At 39.3% G+C, this 18682-nt stretch overlaps 1 protein-coding gene across 1 annotated transcript in view; it reads right to left on the reverse strand.

Annotated features, from left to right (window-relative positions):
* Nucleotides 1-686: 686 nt before the first annotated feature.
* The window catches only part of oprl1 (opiate receptor-like 1), a 106779-nt gene continuing 88783 nt past the window's right edge, over nt 687-18682 (reverse strand). The window contains exon 6 of the mRNA XM_023283104.3: nt 687-7997. Coding sequence (XP_023138872.1) covers nt 7450-7997 — 548 coding nt within the window. The 3' untranslated portion in view covers nt 687-7449. The remainder of the gene's footprint in view (nt 7998-18682) is intronic.

An 18682-nucleotide genomic window follows, 5' to 3' on the forward strand; every position in this document is an offset into this window, starting at 1 on the left:
TCCAATGTGGCATACTACTGGCAAATGTAAACAAAGCCGTCTTCCTTGTATAGTGCTGTGTGACAACGTATTCATCCGCTCCGCTCACCAACTAGTTCCCACGCGGAATTTGTTACGTTGCAAACGGCATATGTCGGAATGATGGAACAAGACTTTCTAAATAAATTTATGGCGGTTGACAACGTAACCAGGAAACGCTGTAGGTCGAGGACATTGTAAACTGAAGACCTATTGTAATGGATTTAATATTACTGGGTAGGACTGTGTTGCCTAAACCAAAATGTATGGGAAAACCTAAATAAAAACTAAGAAATTCCATCATTTTTGAAGGGGAAGTATTTGATGAAAAAGTTAATCAAGAACCCATCCATTATCTATACATCACTTAATCCTCATTGGGTCACGGGGGGCTGGAGTCGATCCCAGCTGACTTAGGGTGAAAGCAGAGGATACCCTGGTGAGGTCACCAGTCTGTCACAGGTGTTTACCCTGTGCCATGCAAGCACGGGGAGAACATGCAAATCAGCACAGAAAGATCCCAGGCCGGGATGCGAACCAGGGATCTTCTAGCTGCAAGGCAACAGTGCTAACCACTAAGCCACCTTGCAGCCCATTCAAGAACCCTCCATTGGATTTCTTGCATCTAAAAAAATAAAGAAAAAGAAAAAAGTCAAAACTGCAAGTCATACATGATGATCATTTATTTATTCATTTCATAAGCAGAGAAAAATATACAATTTAAAATTCAAGCTTCAGCAAAAACTCTTTATGCATTGACAACAAGCCAGCTAGCATGGTAGTTCAGTCTGCCATATGCAGAACCAGAACTAGTAAATTTACAGAGCTACAGCCAGAGTCATGGGATATAAACAGCTCCACTGACACCTACTATTTAAAACCCATTTCAAATAGTAGCCTTATATCTGATTATAACATTAGTCATACTTAAAAGATATGATTGGATTAATCTGATCTTCTTACCTAGTCCTGAATCCCAAAGCTTTGCATCACATCTATTTTGTGTCAGTAGATTTGTAGCTGGAAAAACAAAGTTTCAGAAAATGGTGCATCGATAGCAGCAACTTGTGCTGGGGAGTAAATTATTGGATTTTCAAACGTGAAGAACTGTTTCAATTCATGACTGAGGCAGTGAGCAAAATGCAGTCCACAAGTAATACATAGATATATACCAGACAGCCTCCCGCGCATAAGAAAACAACCCCCCCCCAAAGAAATAAAACAGAAACACTAATGTAACACAGTTTTTTTCTCTTTTGATAGTAATAATAGTAATAACAACAACATCAACATTGAATGTTTTTTTTTCTTTCTTAGATTTGGATTTTCAACAAGTTTTTCATTTGACATTCATGTGGTCTGTAAAATGTAAACGAATGAAAGTAATTCCCCTGCATTCTGCCACGAGGAGGTAACAATACGTACCATTACAGTTGGTGAGAAATAGATTCTATTTTTACACCAAGAACAACAAGAGAAAGAGGTCAGATGTTAAACGATGATCAGATCATGTCTTATACTTTTACATAATTGTAATATTCAAACAAAATGTCTATACAGAGCTAACAGACGGTGTAATTAATGCTGACTCTGTCTTGTTAAACAGAAGGGTTTTGCCCTCTTGGAGTCCTCTCTATGTACTTCTGTGCTACAAAAAAAAAAAGCAGTTACACAAAATATTGTTGCATCTTCAGTTTTAACAGTGACATTTAAGCACGAAGCGCCTCACAGCTGCGTTGTAGCACGTCTTCATAAAGATGAATCATGTCGAAGCCACTGTCCTTGATGCTCCGGCATTTTGTCCTACACAAAGTCTGCTAGGTTGTACAAAAGAAGACCAGTATTCATAAAACTACCTCCAACCAAATCAGAGACTTAATTATTACAAGCTACGGCTAATATGTGAGCCCAGAAATACTTACAGTAGTTAATAGTGGTAATATTCTTGTAGCTAGTTGCCAGACTACATAACTTTAAGAAAACCAAGCACCTTTCAAATCCCAGATTTCACTCTGTTGATTGTTTGGAACTAAATCCACTTTAAGCTATGAAAACTTGGTGAGTCATTTTAAATGATAATGCATGTTGAATAAAAACAAGCAAAGAAACCCAACCAACCAAACAACAACAACAACAAAAAAACAATATTGGAGAGGATTGGAGTTTTTCTGACCTGCTAAACCTATAGCTAGATTTGCATCATTACAGTTCTGTTGCCATGGTAACTTGGAACTTGTACTGTTTTGATAACTGTTACCAGACACGGGCTCCAGAATTATTAAACTAATGATCAGGGAGGCCACAAAACAACCCAGTTCCTATATTCTGATTGGTGCTTGGATTTATTTAGAATGTGACTGAGATGGTTATTTTATATTAAATAGAAGAGACATCTGAACCTACACTACCGTTCAAAAGTTTGGGGTCACCCACACAATTTCATGTTTTCCATGAAAACTCACACTTTATTCATGTGCTAACAAAGGATTTTATAATCATCAATTAGCCTTTCAACGTGATTAGCCAACACAATGTACACTGGAGTGATGGTTGCTGGAAATGTTCCTCTGTACCCCTATGTAGATATTCCATTAAAAATCAACCGTTTCCAGCTGGAATTGTCGTTTACCACATTAACAATATCTAAACTGTATTTTTGATTGATTTAATGTCATCTTCATTGAAAAAAAAACTGCTTTTCTTTGAAAAATAAGGATATTTCTCAGTGACCCCAAACTTTTGAACTGTAGTGTATCTCCCCAAAATTTTGCTCCTACACATTTAAATTGCATTCTCAATTACTTTTTGACAGAAAAGTGTTCTGTCCCCCCAAGGTAACACTGTAACACAAAAGGCCTTGTATGGACTCAGAAGGGTTGGACAGTGGCATAAGTCGGCAACAGGACTTTCACTCAAGAGACCAGCATTTGCATCCTGCTCGGAGCCAAACTATCACACTTTGTTGACATTTTCACAATGATAACTACTTGTTAGAAGCTTGGTTAAGTATAAGCCTCAAAACTAAAAATAAGTAGCACTGTTTAGGTTTAAAATATGCCGTTTTAAAAGCATGTTTGAAGCTTCTCCTTTATTTTCTGTGTTACCAAGGTGACAGCCCCATCTACTGTGTATAAAGTATGTTTGGGTGGCTGAAAACCAGAAAGTACCTGAACTGTAATTGAGAATGCAGTTTAGTTATATAGGAGCATAATTTTTGGGAGACAGGTTGGAAACATAGCGAATGAAAAACAAACAAACACACACTTTCTCAACACATGATCACAACAATATATGCAATGTATTAAACTGTGAATGTTGACATTTTTTGACATTTAAATCTAATGACATAAATCTGAGGATTACCATTATTACCTCAACTGAGACTTAAGCTATGATGGGACCATAATACTATCGGAGATTGCAAGTCATATTGCAAAACTGAACAAAAAATGTCAAACCAGTTTACGTCCACCATAGTTTTTAGATTTACATATCCAGTATTTCTTTTATTATGTTGTATAGCATGTGGGTTACTTTTGCAAGTCCCAAAGTCAGAATCAAATGACTGGCTTGAAGCTTTATTGTACAAAAGTTATGGGGGAGATAGCATTAAAAAAAAAACAAAAAAAAAAACCCACATAATGAAAATGAGTTAATTACCAAAACTGTTCCAATTTTTAGCCTACGATTAAAGACATATTTTAGGAAACACAAGTTCAAAACAGAAGTGTTCTCTGGCCGTTTGACTACTGTCCTCAGAGGGTTTATGAATACAGGTCTGGACTAGTATAAACTAACAGCAAAGCACCATTAAAAACTAGAGCACATTTTATCCAGCCAGAGAGCGAGCTTCAGTAACAGACTTCACTTGATATTTAAGGCAATGTAAGTTTATAGAATTGTTCCTCTCAAAGAAAAAGAAAAAAAAAGAGAAAATAAGGAAAATGCACAATAAAGATTTCTATGTGCTGCAAAGAGAAGCTGCAGCAAACAAACTGGTTTATACAAATAAGACATTTAACAGCAAACCTTAATCTTATGTGACAGCAAAAATTAGCCATTTGCTATCCGGACACTCATTCTGCTGTAAAAAAAAACAAACAAAAAAAAAAACATGAGAGAAAGAAAAACACGTGTTTGGAATCTACAATAATGACATCTTAACCAATTAAACTTATCCAAATTATATGAAGAGACACATTTATAAAACTAAAGGGGATACCAACCCTAAAACAGAATACACATGTAAATACCTAAATCCTGGACAGTTGCTGTAACTGTCTCACTGAAACTACACCCAAATGATGACATGTGACACTATATTACTGCATAAATGTAAAAATAAAGTTGTAATGTTGTTCAAATGAGAACAAAAACTGATTTATAAATGTTTAGATAAATCTGGGAGTCAGAAACTGCACTTAGGTTTCCTGGAAAAAAGAGTAATAAAAAATTGACCTCATCAAACACATGTTGGCCATAAATTTCACTCAAATGTCCAGTAAATAGAATAAAAATGATTTAGTAATGACGTTTTATATCCAAAAGGTAGAATTCTCAACCAACAAGGATGTAAACTGCCACTTAACTGTTTGACAGAGGCCTACAACCACTGGGCGATAACTTTTATTTCATAGTCGTCCTATTTTTGTGGCCCAAACCTCCACACTGACAGACTGTATCCAGTGTAATGCTGTCAGTAGGATTCCCACAACCGTCCAGAATGAGAATATTTGATGCGATTTCTGTTTCAGGGTTGATTTCCACTTTAAGACACTAAGAAGAGAGAGAGCCCCTTTGTCCCTTGGAGTGGGGTCAGAGCACTGTGACCCCATCCTCCTGCTTTGCCACTGTGGTGCTGGGAGTCAAAATTACTCCTCAGGTAACACCCAGACCCAACCCCTCCCGCTGTAAGTGCCCCACCTCAACGTTTCTAAAACCCCGACTTCACCAGAACTCTCCTAAACCCAGCTTCAACTCCTTAACAGGTCAGCTTCACCTCAGAATCCTCAAACCTGACCTGGGTAAAAAAAACAAAAAACAAACAAAAATACAAAAACAGCAAATCCAGATGAGTCATTTTTAAAACATGTGTTATTATATTACCTCTGTCAGTGCCACTCTGCTGGTATCCAAATTGATAAACCATGATAAACCACTGGAAACTGGATCATAAGAGGACCTCTGAGATAGCACTGTCTTTCCACCCAGTTGTTTTTCCATAGATTCTTATTATTTTTTAATTTTCAATTAATTAATTTATTCCTTTACAGCAGGGGGTAACAGTTTTAATGGTCCTCCTCAGATCATGCAACTCTACACCCCCAGCGCAAACATTTGTTTTGGTGATTGCAATGGATAGCACTGACATTAAAACTGACATCTTACTTTAGTTGCAGGTCAGTTCTGTCAAATGTATAGGGAAGTAGTTTGAATTTAGAAAAAAAAAAATGCCCAAAGTTCCTTCCTTAAACGTGAGCCCTGCAATTTTCCAGCCTTGAAACTTAAACTTGGGTTCTATTTGATAGTCAAAAGTTGCAATCTTTTGGTTTCTACCACATCAACATAATCAAAACGAGAATTTTATAGGAGTCAGAATCAATAAGCAAACTCCATATGATGGGAAACCATAATCAGTAACTTCAAGCAGTTATGAAGGTCTAGATTTTCTTTTTTTCAACAAGCTGCAGCTATGTTGGTCAATTGTAGTTCTAATTTTTAAATGAGACTAGAGAAGGAAGATTGTGTTATATTTCTTTGTATTAATTTTTAAACATACACACATTGTCTTAAAAAGTTATCATCTGGTAAAGTGGTTTATGGTTTTCAGTGTTTGTCCTTGTTTATAGATTTTTATTTATTTTTTTTATGTGAGCAATCATTGTAATTGAATGTTTTGTTATACTTGAAGATTTAAGTGCTTGGAGCAGCTTTTGTGAAAGCATTGCTTTTACCCAGGTCACGTTAAAGTTGTTTGAGACAGACTTCAAGTCTTAACTGCAAATTTGATACGTATACATCCCTACAGGCTAACTTTATGTGTGGACCCGCCACAAACAGCACAAACAGGCACTGTCATTCATTTTGTGTCCTACAAAACAGCAAGAAAAAAGGTCCATACACCTTGTGTTTTTTTCTCCAAATACTAAATCTCTTTGTTTTTTGCTGTCCTGTAAGGTCTCCCCATATCCCACCCCAAACACTGCCCGTGCTCCCACAGGTGTTCATAGAAAGTTCTCAGAAATCACAGAAACTCTAAGAAATTTGTTTCAGGACAGGATTTCTTAGGCTTAATTTGTTTCAGGACACACTGAGAAATGCATCTTCTATGAGAAATAACATTCATGTGACCCGCTCTGGGTCCATAGACACAGTTTAAGAAATATTGTTCAAGAGTAGCTTGCTGCAAATTGTACTTTTCCTTGCAGATATTACATCCAACTTGTTGTCCACATAAACGTCACATTACACTTTGCGTGCCGATTAAAGTCAAGCGTCACGGGCTCAGCAGCATAATACGATCATGTCGACGCATTTTGTTTCAGTAAAACCCTCTCAATAACAGCCTCCTACTGCGACCAGCATAGGATACCAGACTTCTTTATCCACCACTTCCAACCACTTACGACTGAAAGTTTAGAAACTGTAGTGAAAGTGTTTATTCTCCATTTCACACTTTGCAATGTCCATGGTCGTTATTCCGGGATAACCACAATCTGCACTTCAAATGTTGTTTGTATTCCTCCTACAAGCAAGTAATGCAAGGTGGTTTTGCAGATTTGGTATCTGTAGCTCCTTCTATTAATCCCATGCTGTTCATACACTTACTCTGAATTTGCACTCCAACTCATGCCTTCTCATAGCCAAGTAGAAAGTCAGGCAGCTACCGAGAGAGGCAGCAAGTGTCTCCCAACCTCAGTTGGCAGATCCAATTTCTGTTCATGAGGCTGTTGCTTTTGGAACTAAAATAAATGTCTAACAACACTCAAGATAACTGAAGCCTTAAGCAAGTATTCTTGAGGTTTGCCTAAAACTCACTTAACTCTGCTCCAAAACATTTTATCACTTTGTCCCACCTTGTGGAGTTAAAGCCATAGTCCTTCCAATCTAGGACTCAGTTACGTCCATATCAGGCATCTCCTACGCAGATATCCACCGTCCTTCCTAACAAAGCTTCCAATAGATCTAACTTCCCCGCACCCATTTAAACCTACAGGTGCCGTGACTCATTCCCTAAATTCTTTTCCTTTCGACCCCATCCTCCTCATCTCCCTCCCCCCCGCCCCAGGCCAGTCTTCTCATTGGGGGGCGGGAGGGTTCGTGCCGCTAGAGAGCTGTAATCTGAGTCAATTCTGTATTGGAGTTCCCTGTCCCATGGGTCTCTCCCCTCTGTGGGGGGTCTACCCCCACCAAGGGGAGCTCCACGCCTAGTCATGCTGGATTAGGCGTCCCACCGCCAGGCCCCCCGCCATCCCCGGCCTTGCAGCTGTAGGCAGCTGCCACCTCCCTGGCGATGCTCCTCATCCTGCCCGACTGCTGGGTATCAAGGCGGAACGGAGATGGATGGCAGAACTCGCGGAAGCAGCGCTTGAAGTTTTCATCCAGGAAGGCATAAAGCACAGGATTCAAGCTGCTGTTGACGTAGCCCAGCGCAATGCAGAAGTGCATCAGGACCAGCGTGAACAAACTGCTCAGGTTGAAGCCCAGAGACTGAGCCAGGACCATGATCTGGATGGGGGTCCAACAGACAACGAAAGCCGCCACCACCACCAGAACCATCCTGGTGATGCGCCGCAGGTTGCGGTCCTTTTCCTTGGAGCCGGACAGGATGCGAACACTGCGCAGGCGTTTGACCATCAGGCTGTAGCAGATACTGATGATAGCTACGGGGATGAGGAAGGAGAAGAGGAAGACACAGGTGCCAAAGACAGGATCCCAGTGACTCCTTGGTTCAGGTAAACCCACAATGCACTCAACACCTGGATGTGAAAAAGAGTAATAGAAGAAGACAAATGAAGGAAATATATTGTTCGAAAAAAAAAACATTCTTAAAAGTAAAAGAGTCTTGAGGAACCTTTTGGGGTTCCTCACCATCGTCACTGTGGAGAAACCTTTTGGGTTAGAAATGGTTCCTTGAGTAACTGCTCAAAAGTTAATGAGACAATATATCACATAATTACAGATATTTATAAATAAACTGCAGAGACCTTTTCCCCATTTAGGCAATTAGGGACCTTGGCTTGAAAATCCTTTGCACGTAAACTGTTGGCAGAAAGTCAGACAAGATGCTAAATTGTCCAAATATACAAAATTTGCATTGAGTAATATCCCCAGTATTGGTCAAAAGAGCTCTATAATTCTATGCAAAAATTAGGCATTTTAGTGCTAAATTAATTTTAAAAAATCAAATAGAGTTGGTAGATCTCATTTTGGAATATTTTTAAAAAAAAAATTACATCCTACAGATAACGCTAGCAGTACTATAAAAATGTTGTATAATATTCAAATGTCTAGTTACACTATTAAACAATAAACAAGAATTATAATCGATTATGAACTGCTACAGTAAATTGAAATTGTAACTGTAAAAACACTGCAAAACATTGGCAACCACAGCCAGTATTTTACTAGAAACCTCACATTCGACAGAATGCAGCAATATTTTTTTTTTACTGTAATTAACTATTTAAATAAATCATGACAGTAACACTGTCAAAATGCAGTAAATCACTGGTGAACACACTTGCCAGTTTTTTTCAGGACATTTTTTACAGTGTGGGGTTTCATAATTCTTGCATCTCTGCCATAAACGCAGCCCGATTAAGTCCTGGATTGATTTGCAATGAACTTGTTCGCTATCAGCACGGCAGCTTTGAGTGGCTGCCAATTCTGCATGCAGAGGAGAGGAAAATGATATCAGCATTCAGATGTGAAGGAAGCACATTGCTAAAAATAAACATTTATTTATATTTTGCACATTTAAGTGGCATTAAAGTCTGCTATGCATACTAAAGCATGTGTCCATTCTGAATGATAATGTGTTTATTAAAAATGCAAATTACCATTGGGGATTAGGCAGAAATATTAATAACAGAAGACAAGCACATAAACGCAAGGAAAGAAAAAAAAAACGTCTACAGTATGACATGATGAGGTACAGCAGAGAGCAAACTTCATGCAGAAAGATCCTGGGATGCAAACTGGGGATCTGCAAGGTGAAAGTGCTAACCACCAAGCCACTGTGCATCCCTGGAGACAGTATCACTCTTTTAAAAATTTTACATTGCTGCTTTCATGTTTGACTCTTCTTTCTTTTTACCATGTGATTCAAATGTAAAGATTAATCATCTGAACTCCAGAACTTGCCAGTGGGTTTCAAAGGTATCTTGTGTTTTTTATTTTTAAAAATATGAAAAAGAAACCTATATCGCAGCGTGAAACTGTAAAGCAAAGTTTCAGATGGTCCTCTACCTACTCATCTCCTACATGCTGTTAGGTTGGGATTAATCAAATCTAAGTCTGGAATTGTGATGTTTGCGTATCTATAAAGTTACTTTAAAGTCAATTTATTCTACATGTGCAAGAATCTACCATTTGAATGCAACTCTGTGTAAAACCATCTTTTTTGTAACCAACTATTCTTTGACAAATATTTGAATATTTTGATGAACTGCAGGCTGTATTTACACAGAGAAGATGGGAGAACAGTATGGAAACAAATTAAAAATGTAATTAGTGCAAGTAATAGCTTGTAGAGACCATTTTTTCTGGTACACGAAACATCCATGGTCACCTGGAAAAAAAAAAGTTGGCCATTTTGCACTCAGAAAGTGCAGTACTCCGCCGAGACCGCTCAGTCATTGTAGGATTTCTGATGAATGAAATTTTTAAGAAAAATGACCTTGCGCTGAGCACAGGTGTGTGTAATGCATGTGTACGTTATGTACAGATACCAAATCATGTGACCTAAATATGTAGCTGGCGGCGGGAATTGATGGGACTCGGAAACACCGCGACTGGATCCAGACTATAAGCTGCATCACTGCCAAAATCTAATCAGGTGGTCCCTGCGTCATTTCTGACCTTCCCTGAAAATTTCATCCAAATCCGTTAATCCTTTTTGAGTAATGTTGCTAACAGACAGACAGACAGACAAATGTACGCCAATCATCACATAATTCTGCTGCGTTCCTTGGAGGAGTAAAAATGAAGTTTCGGTGTGTAAAAATGTGGCTGGAGCACAACACCACCACAAACTGCTTGGGGTTCAGAGCGTTAAAGTTTTGCATGGCTTGTGAGAAATCTGTTAAAGTGGTCAGTTTGAAACAATTGTGATGATCAAATTAAACACTGCTGCCGTTTTAGCAGTTGCTGAAAAGTAGACATTTTGAATCGAAGCAGTATAAAGTATTGAACTGCCTACAGCCACAGTTTAATACTTTCTTGCTTCGTCAGCCTGGTGAAACAACAACTTGCTCCGAGTCTTGCAGCAGTAGACCAGAAGGAGAAATCCCCAATACATACGAATGCTTGACAGCCAATTTGTCAAAAGAAACCCCACAAATGGCCTAAACAGTGATTGATTACACTTTAGAGGTAATGTGCTCCTGGGATATCTGCCATTAGTTGGACTTCATGTTTTAATCATAACCTTGACAGGAGCGGAGATTAGAAAATGTGATTTTTTAAAATCCTGAGGCTGTTTGCAAGGCCAAGAAATCAATCAGACTTACAGTCTAAGTGATAGCAATGATGCTTTAAAGTGCAGGAGGAAGATGGAGAAAGCTTTAGCCATAGCAGAGGCTGATACTCTTTAATTATTACCGTATTCAAGAAAAGAGGGTTTCTACTTTGAAACCTTTTATCTTTAACAAAGTAGTCATTGAGCAGGTTTAGTCTCTATTATTCTGAAATGTTAAGTATGCATCTATTTTTTTCTAAAGTCAGAAGTAACTTTTTTCATGTTTGAGATTCAGGCTATAGGAGAAACATAAATGCAGTGTCTTTGTTCTGAAATAAATCCTTAAACTGTGTTTATACCAGATACGGCATCACACACACCAGCTGCATAAATACTGGAGCTAAAGCTGCATGAAACAAATGGGAATAGGAGCTGCTGAAAGAAAAGTTGATCTATTATTCCATTTGTTGGAAGCTTTTATCCGATGCATCTCTCAGTGCCATGAGTGTGTGCGATTTATGGTGTGTGCGTGTCCCCAGTAAAAATGGAAGCTGCAGTCCCGGCTCCATTACCGCCACGCTGCAGCCATTGATCAAAAACCCTGTAAAAGTCTGTGTGAAAGGGCAGAAATAGTGATAACTGTCTTGATAGGGCTGTGAAATTTGTGTGTTTTATAGCAATTGCTGTGGATGCCTCGCTGTTCTCTGAGGAAAGGCGGTGGTAGAAACGAAGCACCAGGCAGGTTTTAAACCTAAGGGATAACAAAACCAACTGATACAAGAAAGGTATTGTTCACTGTTGGGTGAAAATCCCTCCTCATGGACAATCAGAGGTCAAACAGAACAGCAAAGACGGCGCAGTTTCACAGCTGAATGAAACCAGCAGAATCAAAGAAAAGCAAAGTGTGCTGGCGTGTCGAACACTGTTGCCTTATGGGAAAGCTGACGTGACTGTAGATAATCAGTTCTCATTTCTGCCTTCAAATCATCTTCTCCTTCTCACTTGTCTTCATCTCTCTCCCTCCCTCGATTTTTCAGACAGTGCTGACATTTCTGACAGCGAACCTTGTGGACACTTCGATTTAATGTCCATGATTTCGTTCTCATTCTGCTCAGAGACAGGATGGCAGCTTGTCAAGACACCAGTTTATTATATACCACAGCATTAAGCCTCAATAACTACAGCTTCAGCTTCTGACTAGCACACGAGAGAATATGTGGAATCATGTTAACATGTTAAAACATTTATTGAAAAACCGAAACAAAAAGTGTCCCACATTGGGGGGCGGCTCCACACACGCCACAAACAATTCCAAACACAAAAGCTCAGTCAAGCTAGCCGGCCGGCCAACAGAGGCGGGACCACATCAGTGGTCTAGCAGGAGGCCGGCGACAGAGGACGAGGGACCTCTCCGGCGGGCGAGCAGGTGGCGTCAACCCCCTTGGGATCAGGTGAGGCAGCGTCAACCCCCTCGGGATCAGGTGAGGCAGCGTCAACCTCCTCGGGAATTGGGAAAAAAGATTCCTGTGATACTGGGGGGCTCTGGCCAGCCCCCACAGAACCAGAAACAGCCGGAGGGAGACTGCCCGTTCCCGGCTGTGGCGGTGGCTGTGGAGTACCAGCTGCAGATCGATCCATCACCCTGTCTACTAGCCTGCCCATCCATGCCAGCAGGTTGACTCATAAGTCTGCCGATCTAAGAGCAGCGGCTCTGGGCGGTCTAACAGATTCTCCAGGTGGGTTGGCAGGAGTTCCGGGCTGCTCTGGGTTCTTGTCTGGCTGGATCATTCTGTTACGGTTTGGGGACAAAATTGAACCCAAATGAGAGCGGCACAGAGCAGATGGCAGGCAGACTGGAGTAAACAGGGTTTTTATTTTACAAAAATACACACTCTAACAAACGATGACAACGAGTCCAGAAAGTCACAACTTGTGAGAGGGAGGAAGGCGGGCTCCCGAGGGCGGCAGTCGAGGGGGTGAGGTGCACGCTGGCGCTAGGCAACAGGGGGGAGCGCGGCTGTGGCGGCCAGGATTGATGCCGGTTCCTCCTCGGGGAGCAGGCCGGCCGATCGGGGCAGTCTGGGGGGGAAAGGTCCACGCCCTCTCTCCAAGAGGGCAGCAGGGGACCATGTCCTCACTCTGGGGGACGGCTAGGGGAATAGCAGGCTGTTCCATCGGCTCAGTCATACCACATCTCTTGAGACTGGAGACAACGACAGGAAATGATCCGGTGCTGCACTGCACGTGGCACCGGTCTTCATTGCAGTCAATGCTTTGTTTTTTAAAATTTTTTTTTATCATGTTCTTCAAGCCATTCTTGACGAGTTTTTTTGCAGAGTGGTGCGATGCATTGTCCTACATGAGGAACACTGCTGGCGTTAGGCAGTCCCATTGCCATTGGGGAGTGTGCTCAGTCACTGACAAATGCATGGTTGGGATGTGATAAAGTAACAGCCACATGTAAGGCTGGACTCAAGATTTCACAGCAAAATATTGCAGTGTAACGAGACAATCAATATTATACACTTCATCTGTCAATGGTTTAAATGTTGTGGCTGATTGGTGTATTTATTTTGTACTTAAGATAAGATATAACATGCTGAGGGAAATTCTGGGGAAAAGCTTTTGCTGGAATCTGATAATTGCATGCATTCCCAGAGACAGGACTTATGTGACTTAGATTCTGAGACAAGCAAATTCTGCAGGGACACTTTGCTAAAGTTTGGACACATAGGAAATCTCATTAACTATAATTTTTTTGCCTCTACAGATTAAATATGGCTTTGTCGAAAGAATAAGTAGTTGAACTGGTACGTCTCATCTCACATGAAGACTGGGCATATTGAAAGATAGGGTTAGGGTTAGGAAAGTGATTTTTTTGGGGGGGTGGGGGTGGGGGGTGGGGGTGGTAGGGCTAGCATGAATTGTTAGCTATGATCAATTCTTTAGTTTCGGCTGATACATTTGGTTGTCCAGAGGAGGGTTTGTTCATGACACTGCCCATTTCTTTAAACGTTTTAACCACCTTTGCCACCGTGGAAAAGCCAAGTGGAATCCTCCTTGGATGACATGCATTAAACTCATCTACTATCTTTCAATATGTCCATCCTTCACATTCACTGAGAAGTACCAGTTCAACTCTTTCTTCTTTCAACAAACAAATATTTAATGTTTGGAGGCAAAAAAGTTAAGAGTTGAGATGAGATTTCCTATGTGTCCAAATTTTAGGGACACCCTGTACTGGAAGGATTAACCAGGTACAGAAAAAGCATTATGTATTATAAACATGTTGTCTCTTAAGAGTGTTTTGTATTTGCAAACTCTGCATTTGTGGGTGAATTGTCGGACATTTGCAAAACACGATTTGCTACATTTTGGCATGAGGACGTCCGTAGCGGGGTCTGCACGAACACTTGAGCTCGAGGAAAGATGATAAAATTTTAGGTTGTATGGACACTTGCAGACACGTGGATGTGAAAAGCACAAATTAGTCTGTCGAAATCATTTTACTCTGATGTGATTATATTTTGTAAGACTTATTTAGTTGGAGCATCTCTGCAGTTTTGTAGCACTGTATTCCAACACTAAAGCCTCACACAGCACAACACAACAGCACAGTGCTGCACTGACATATTAATGCTACCACACAAATATTTAAATGATTACAAACTATACAATTCTCTGGAGAGATATGGAGTTCTCATTAAGCACCCCTTTCACCCAAACTGCCCACTGACACATTCCCACACAGAAAAAAAACTAAATAAAAAAAATATATAAATATGTACACAGTGTAAAATATTTTGACATGTGCACAATGCACGCTCTTTTCACTGTGTTGACAGGAGGCATTAAATACCTCAGCTCTCATAGCTCAGAGGATGATCGGTGGAAATCTCACAGACAGGATTTGTTGCTGCTCCATTAGAGTTTTTCAGCAGTGCTGGACGCTGTGCAAGAAAAGGTCAACACGCAATCACTCGATGGCTGTTTTGAAATATCTCACATCTGAAATGTCAGTGCAAGACTTTCACTTTGCTCAGCTTTTTTACAAACAAGTTTTTGTAATTTTTTTTTTTTAAAGCAATGAGATAGTATTCACAATTAGCCCAGATTAACCTCAAAGCCACTCTGCTGGAGGAGGCAAATTCAGTGTTTTTCTAATCATTCCATTTTATTTTTTATTATATCAACTAATTTCTTATCTCCAAATCCAAAATTTTATCTTTACTGTGTTGCTGGTTTTCTGTGGAACACACCCGAGGTTTCCAGTTTAACCTTCATTCAATCAGGAAGGCCTTTAGGGTTGAAATATCTTTTTGAGTGAGAGTTCAGTGGCTTCCCACACTGGGACAAATGCGTTTGCTATGACCAAGCTGGATTCAGCCCTCCCAGGAGTCAAACTCTGTTTTTTGTTAGTATGCTGTTGATTAACATTCAGCGTTGGCATGAAGTGGCTCAGAGGTCAAAGAAGGAGGGAGAGCGCACATGCAGAGTTCACAAGTATTTACATAAATAAATAAATAAGATAGTACGGAATGAAACGGAGACAGAGAGATTGAGCAGGGTAGTTTTCTAAAGCCCCACAGCTCAGGCGAACCTCATTTTCCTAAAGACCTCCAGTCTGCTTGGCTGCTTTCTCAAAGCGAGTTTTGATGAGCAGATCACAAGCTCAGTCTGAATCATTCCTGAAAAGGTGCAGCTAGCGATTAAGAAGAAAAAAACAGCTGGAAAATAACCATAGAGCGTGTGATGCAAGCAACATGATCCTGCCTCGCACAGATTTGGTTCCTGTGCATCTAAACTGCGTTCTCAATGATGTTATGAGTGAAACACATTTTGTGCCAGATTGTGTTGATGTTTGTAATGCTCAAATCTAAAGTTCTACTCAATACATCTTTGCCAGTTATTTTATTTCTTTATTGCCACTCTTTTTAGCCAGTGAATCAGATGGGGCAGGAATTGTGACATTGGTAACCCAAATATGTAAAGAGAGTTTTAAATAAATTTACAAAATGGCCATATTTTAACATGAACCATGATGTTTCCTGAATTTAGCCAAGTAATGTTGATGCCTAAACTTTACCAAACGGTGACTGAAAGACAAATGTAAATAGCAAATGAAAAGAAAATCTGCTTATAAATAATTACATATCTACCAAATCATAAATGGAAATGGAGAATAGCTGTATAGGAATGTATTGTTGGTAGACAGGGTTGGATCAACAATGTAAAAAATCATAATAAATGCAATGAATGGTAAACTTTAGGTCAAACTAGAAGGCTATAAACCAAAATTCCTATCTAAACCCAAAAGTTGACTTTGATATATAATCACCTTTTTATCTGTTGTCTCTCATCACTTGGAGGAGTTTTATTTCTTTTTATTTTCATATCCTATTCTCTTTCCCTTATTCTTTTTTCATTTTGAGTCTTGTTTTTTCACTTTACCGTTAACTTTTCATCATAAACTGCTTTGTTTTTTTTTTTTCACATCGTCTCTGTCATCAGTTCCCTCCATAACTTCTTGTATTTATTTGCTTTCTTTCATATGTAACCAGGAATCTGTGCCCCATCCTGGTCTCCATTTCACAGTTGAATATTCTCAAACTGCTTTCATTCCTCTCATTTTACATTTTTCTATTCTATTACATTTTGTCTAGCTCTGGTTTTTTTCTTCTCCACCAGCTTAATTTCTTCCCTTATCTTTGCTCCTCTTCTCATCTATTTCTTTTGAATTACTTTTTGTTCCCTCTCTTACTCTCTTTACCAACTTTTGTCTGATTTGAATATCTTTCTGTTTTTACAGATTTTGTGCCTCCTATTTCTCTCTCTCTTGCCTTTCATTTCATTTTTTCCCCTATTTTATGTTTCTTTACTCTTTCTTTACTCATATCTTTTCTTTTCATTGGCTTTCTTCATATTGCTTCTCACCTATTTATTCTCCTCTCCTCCCCCAAGGACTTGCTTTCTTGGTGATCCTTTAGTATCTTTTTTTCCCCTTTAAATAAAATGCTCACATCCCTTTCCCATTCTCCAATTGCCTTTTTCGTTTCTTGCTTTCTCCTCTCTCTTATTGCTAATCTCCTCCAAACCCCCTCCTTTCAGTTTCAATCAGACCAAAACAGCAATCCCTTCTCCCTCTTTCTTCTCGTTTTGACCTTTCCTTACATTTTCACACATTATTTCTTTTCTTTCTTCTCTTCTCTTCTCCTCCCTGTGTTGCTTCCATTTCATTTTCTATCACAGGACAGTAGCTACATACCACATTGCAGTGATTGGATTGCGATGCCCTTCCACCTGAACACATGAAAGCGTGTTAAACTTCAGCAGCCAGCCCTGCCTCCCAGTAATTCCGTTCCTATACAACTAAGCTGCGTTCTCCTTTCATTGTCAGACATCCAGTTAGCTGCTGAATGTCATCCTCCAGATGGAAAGAAAAGACACATAATAATCCAGAAAATACAACAGCATGCACTGTAAAAAGTGCATTTGAGTTGTAGTTGAAGTAAAAAACTTCATAAAATGAATCTGATTTCACTTTCTGGGTTTGTGAAGACAGTCTAGAAGTTTCTGGACTCGATCAACTTTAATTAAACTTTGTTCTTTTATAATGATATTTGAATTTCAGTGAAAGTGCAAAGATCAGTGTCACTGCTCTTTCAGTGTTGTGTATCAAACGGCCAAGTTTCCTTAAAATTTTTGCTGAAACTCAACCACTGTTTTCTTCAAGTAGTATTGCAGAGAAAACAAAAGGAAAGAAAAGTAACTGCAATGTTGAAATCATGTTTAAAAATGTACCTTTGGATAAAGCAAATATGTATGTTGTCAAAACTGTCAATTTCAAGTTCTTCAAAATGCAGTAGCAGGAAAATATTCATTTGAGAGAGATCAAATGATAAATCCACCTGGTGGCTTTAATAGAACTTCATAACTTTACTTGGTTGCACCTAATGCAATTGCTTTTTACTGTCAAGCAATTCAATAATGTTGGTCCAACAATTCTCTCCTGTCAGCGTGTGATAATACATTTCAACCCCTAAAGTCATGTGTAATTGTCTTCACCATTATTCATTAATGTTAAGTCAGTTATTTAAATTTTTAATCGCATGGGTTTCCGAGTAAAAGCAATGATTTGTAAAATGAAATGATGTCACGTCATTAATTTCTATTATCGACCTTTAACATACAAGGCAGTCTTAAGATCAATGACCCAAAACCTTCAATATAATGAAAGAAAATCAGGAATGAAGCAGAGTCTAAATTAGAAGACTCCATCAGCTGCTTACATATTTTGATTATGATGGTTATGATTGGGCTGCACAGTGGCTTAGTGGTTAGCACTGTCGTCTTGCAGCTAGAAGATCCCTGGTTTGTGTCCTGACCTTCCCAGATTCTGTCTGCATGGAGTTTTCTCTGGGTTCTCCGGCTTCCTCCCACAGTCCAAAAAACATGCTGTGGTTAATTGGTAACTCTAAATTGTCCGTAGGTGTGACTCCAGCCCCTCAGTGACCCCAATGAGGATTAAGCATTCTATAGATAATCGCTACATGCTTATGATAAAAAAAAAAAAAAAAATCCCACACCTGTAAGCCATCACTGTACAAGAAACATTTCATTTCTACTTTAGCTTCTTTTGGTGAACATAAATACATTTTATTATGTCTTTTTTTTTTTTTTAACATCTTACGCAATTGATAATCAATTGAACTGACAACAAGATTCTACAGCAACACCAGCAGCTCTGTAAGGCTGTATTTAGCAACAACGTGTCAGCATGCTAACATGCTCACAGTGACAAAGCGAACATGCTGATCTTTAGCAGGTAATATTTATTGGTGACCATCTTAATTTAGTGTGTTCACATACTAAGAGTTTCTATATAACACCTAAAATAATAGTAATTTATTACATTTATTTATTTGGCCATCAATCAAAGTATTGGGTAGATTTAATTTCTGACCTGAGGTATTGCTAACGTCA

Source organism: Amphiprion ocellaris, chromosome 8 (assembly GCF_022539595.1).
Source record: "Amphiprion ocellaris isolate individual 3 ecotype Okinawa chromosome 8, ASM2253959v1, whole genome shotgun sequence".
In the NCBI taxonomy this organism is placed as follows: Eukaryota; Metazoa; Chordata; class Actinopteri; family Pomacentridae; genus Amphiprion; species Amphiprion ocellaris.